This window comes from Nerophis lumbriciformis, linkage group LG37 (genome assembly GCF_033978685.3).
Source record: "Nerophis lumbriciformis linkage group LG37, RoL_Nlum_v2.1, whole genome shotgun sequence".
Taxonomy (NCBI): domain Eukaryota; kingdom Metazoa; phylum Chordata; class Actinopteri; order Syngnathiformes; family Syngnathidae; genus Nerophis; species Nerophis lumbriciformis.
In genome coordinates this window covers 16,127,501-16,130,000 of record NC_084584.2, presented here as the reverse complement: position 1 = coordinate 16,130,000, position 2,500 = coordinate 16,127,501, and the positions used below count along the sequence as shown (strand labels likewise).

The 2,500-nt window shown below is 47.2% G+C and overlaps 1 protein-coding gene across 2 annotated transcripts in view; it reads left to right on the top strand.

Moving 5' to 3' along the window:
* Window positions 1-2,500, top strand: part of atp1a3a (ATPase Na+/K+ transporting subunit alpha 3a) — an 80,855-nt gene that overhangs the window by 44,166 nt on the left and 34,189 nt on the right. For both annotated transcript variants that reach the window (XM_061930910.2, XM_061930911.1), the window contains exons 5-11: window positions 647-706; window positions 802-1,005; window positions 1,521-1,634; window positions 1,707-1,841; window positions 1,931-2,048; window positions 2,204-2,292; window positions 2,375-2,500. The exon at window positions 2,375-2,500 is cut by the window's right edge and continues 54 nt beyond it. In XM_061930910.2, the coding sequence (XP_061786894.1) occupies window positions 647-706; window positions 802-1,005; window positions 1,521-1,634; window positions 1,707-1,841; window positions 1,931-2,048; window positions 2,204-2,292; window positions 2,375-2,500 (846 nt within the window). The remainder of the gene's footprint in view (window positions 1-646; window positions 707-801; window positions 1,006-1,520; window positions 1,635-1,706; window positions 1,842-1,930; window positions 2,049-2,203; window positions 2,293-2,374) is intronic.

The following is a 2,500-nucleotide window of genomic DNA, read 5'->3' as shown; positions in this document are numbered from 1 at the left end:
ACTCACATTTTTGTAGCAGATACTTAAAAACACAAGAGTGTTGTCTGTCGTTTTTTGTACAAGGTCCTTTCAAACAGCAGGGTGCTCCTGTAACCCTGACAAAAAGAATTGACCAAAATCAAATGTGTACTGTCGAAGACGCTTGTTCCCTGGAATATACAAAATAAGACTGATAGTGAAGGGAGAAGTTTGTCTACGGCCTTTCCCTTTCTGGAAATGTGGCTCCCAAAACAATTTAGTTGAATATTCCTGCACTAGGTAGTCAAGTTATATCATTTTCTCTGCGCTCTTCAAGAGCTGAGGCCAACCCTGGCTGGGTTGATCCAAGGACCTTTACTAAACTACCCAATCTCCACCGTGTTTGTTTATCTGAGGGTTTTATCCTTTTTGAGGTGGAAAGAGTCACAAATGAGATCTCTTTATTTGTGGTGATCCCACAAGCTGTGCTCTTGATAGCATACTTGCAAGGAAACATAACAAGTTTTGCCAATTTTTGACGATTGACAAAGGATTTTCAGAGTCAATTCAGATTTGTTCGTCATTAAAGACCGGCCTTGATTGTTTGATTGGGGTTTGCTGAACTACATAGTGGACTGTAACCTCCTCACAGTGTATTTCACAACAGTAATGACTGTTCTCTTTGTAGACGGAACACAAAATGTCTGTGGAGGAAGTATGCAGAAAATACAACACTGACATTGTCCAGGTAAGTCAATATAAAAGTGTATGCTTATTTTCTACCGAACTTAGTGACTTTTAAACTCATAATTTGGTCTTGTTGTGCCACCTGTGGCCATCCAGGGTCTGACCAACGCCAAGGCGGCAGAGTACCTGGCCAGGGATGGCCCCAATGCACTGACCCCACCCCCGACCACTCCGGAGTGGGTCAAGTTCTGTCGCCAGCTGTTTGGCGGCTTCTCCATTCTGTTGTGGATCGGCGCCATCCTCTGCTTCCTGGCCTACGCCATCCAGGCCGCCACCGAGGATGAGCCGGCTGGGGACAATGTGAGTGCGGCAGAAGCCAGACATCGGAACAATGCAATGTTTGTTTTCGTTCACCACACAGCTTTGCAAAGTGCTGAGTCATGGAGAGCTGCTCCCCAGGGAAGATGCTGTGTCAGCGGTCAAGTGAGGAGTGCGATCTGTTGGTTAAAATAACAGCAGTTGACCCCTCTTTACAGTTATGGTTCACAGCCCGCCACAGGGAGTGCTTAACTCCTGCTATTTGTCATGGCTGCCTAAGAGGGGGGCATTCATGGGTCAGAGGGCTGAGTGGACGAGGGCTAAACTACTATCGCACACACACTCCAGTGGACAAAACACTTGGTCCATCCCAAAGGGGAACTTAATGATTAGTCAGCATGAAGAATTAACGCTTACATTACAGGTTAAAGCTCCAGACTTCAGATTCTATGCCCAAGAACTTCTGATTCTGTACTTTTGGCCATTAGAAATTAATTTGTAGATAAACATGCAAACAGCCGATTAAAAGATGTACTTTCCTTCCACATTCTTTGCAGTTGTATCTTGGTATTGTGCTGTCAGCTGTCGTCATCATCACCGGCTGCTTCTCCTACTTCCAAGAAGCTAAGAGCTCCAAGATCATGGAGTCCTTTAAGAACATGGTCCCTCAGGTACTAGACATACCCAAAGGACCGTGATGAGATATTTTCTGTACTGACTGCACCCCTCCCTGCGTATCCCAGCAAGCGCTGGTGATCCGTGAAGGTGAGAAAATGCAGATCAACGCTGAGCAGGTGGTGGCAGGAGACCTGGTGGAGGTAAAAGGAGGAGACCGGATCCCCGCCGACCTCCGCATCATCTCCTCCCACGGCTGCAAGGTGGGCCTCGGCCTGAACAAATCATTGTACGGGAGCCACCGCAATAATATTATCCTAAATCCTGACCTTTTTGTTATTGTTGGATCCAGGTGGACAACTCCTCCCTGACTGGCGAATCAGAGCCTCAGACCAGATCACCGGACTGCACCCATGAGAACCCTCTGGAGACCAGAAACATTGCCTTTTTCTCCACCAACTGTGTTGAGGGTAAAGTTGTGTTCAAATTCATGACATCATAGTTACTTTCTAGTCCATTCACTTTTAGTAGATAACTAGGACTAAAGCAAAGAGTAGTCTATAGGGCCCTCTTGTGGTAGCATTGTTTCATTACATTGCAATAACTGTGGGCCATCCTTGTCCAGGCACAGCACGCGGTATTGTTGTGTGCACAGGCGATCGCACCGTGATGGGCCGCATCGCCACACTCACCTCAGGCCTGGAGACGGGCAAGGTGGCGTATTCCAGATTACCCACAAGCTAGTTTATTCGCTCATTGTGATTATTAGTCATCATCTTGATCTGAACACTCACAGACACCCATCGCCAAGGAGATCGAGCACTTCATTCAGATCATCACCGGCGTGGCCGTCTTTCTCGGCATGTCCTTCTTCATCCTGTCACTCATCCTGGGATACTCCTGGCTGGAGGCTGTCATCTTC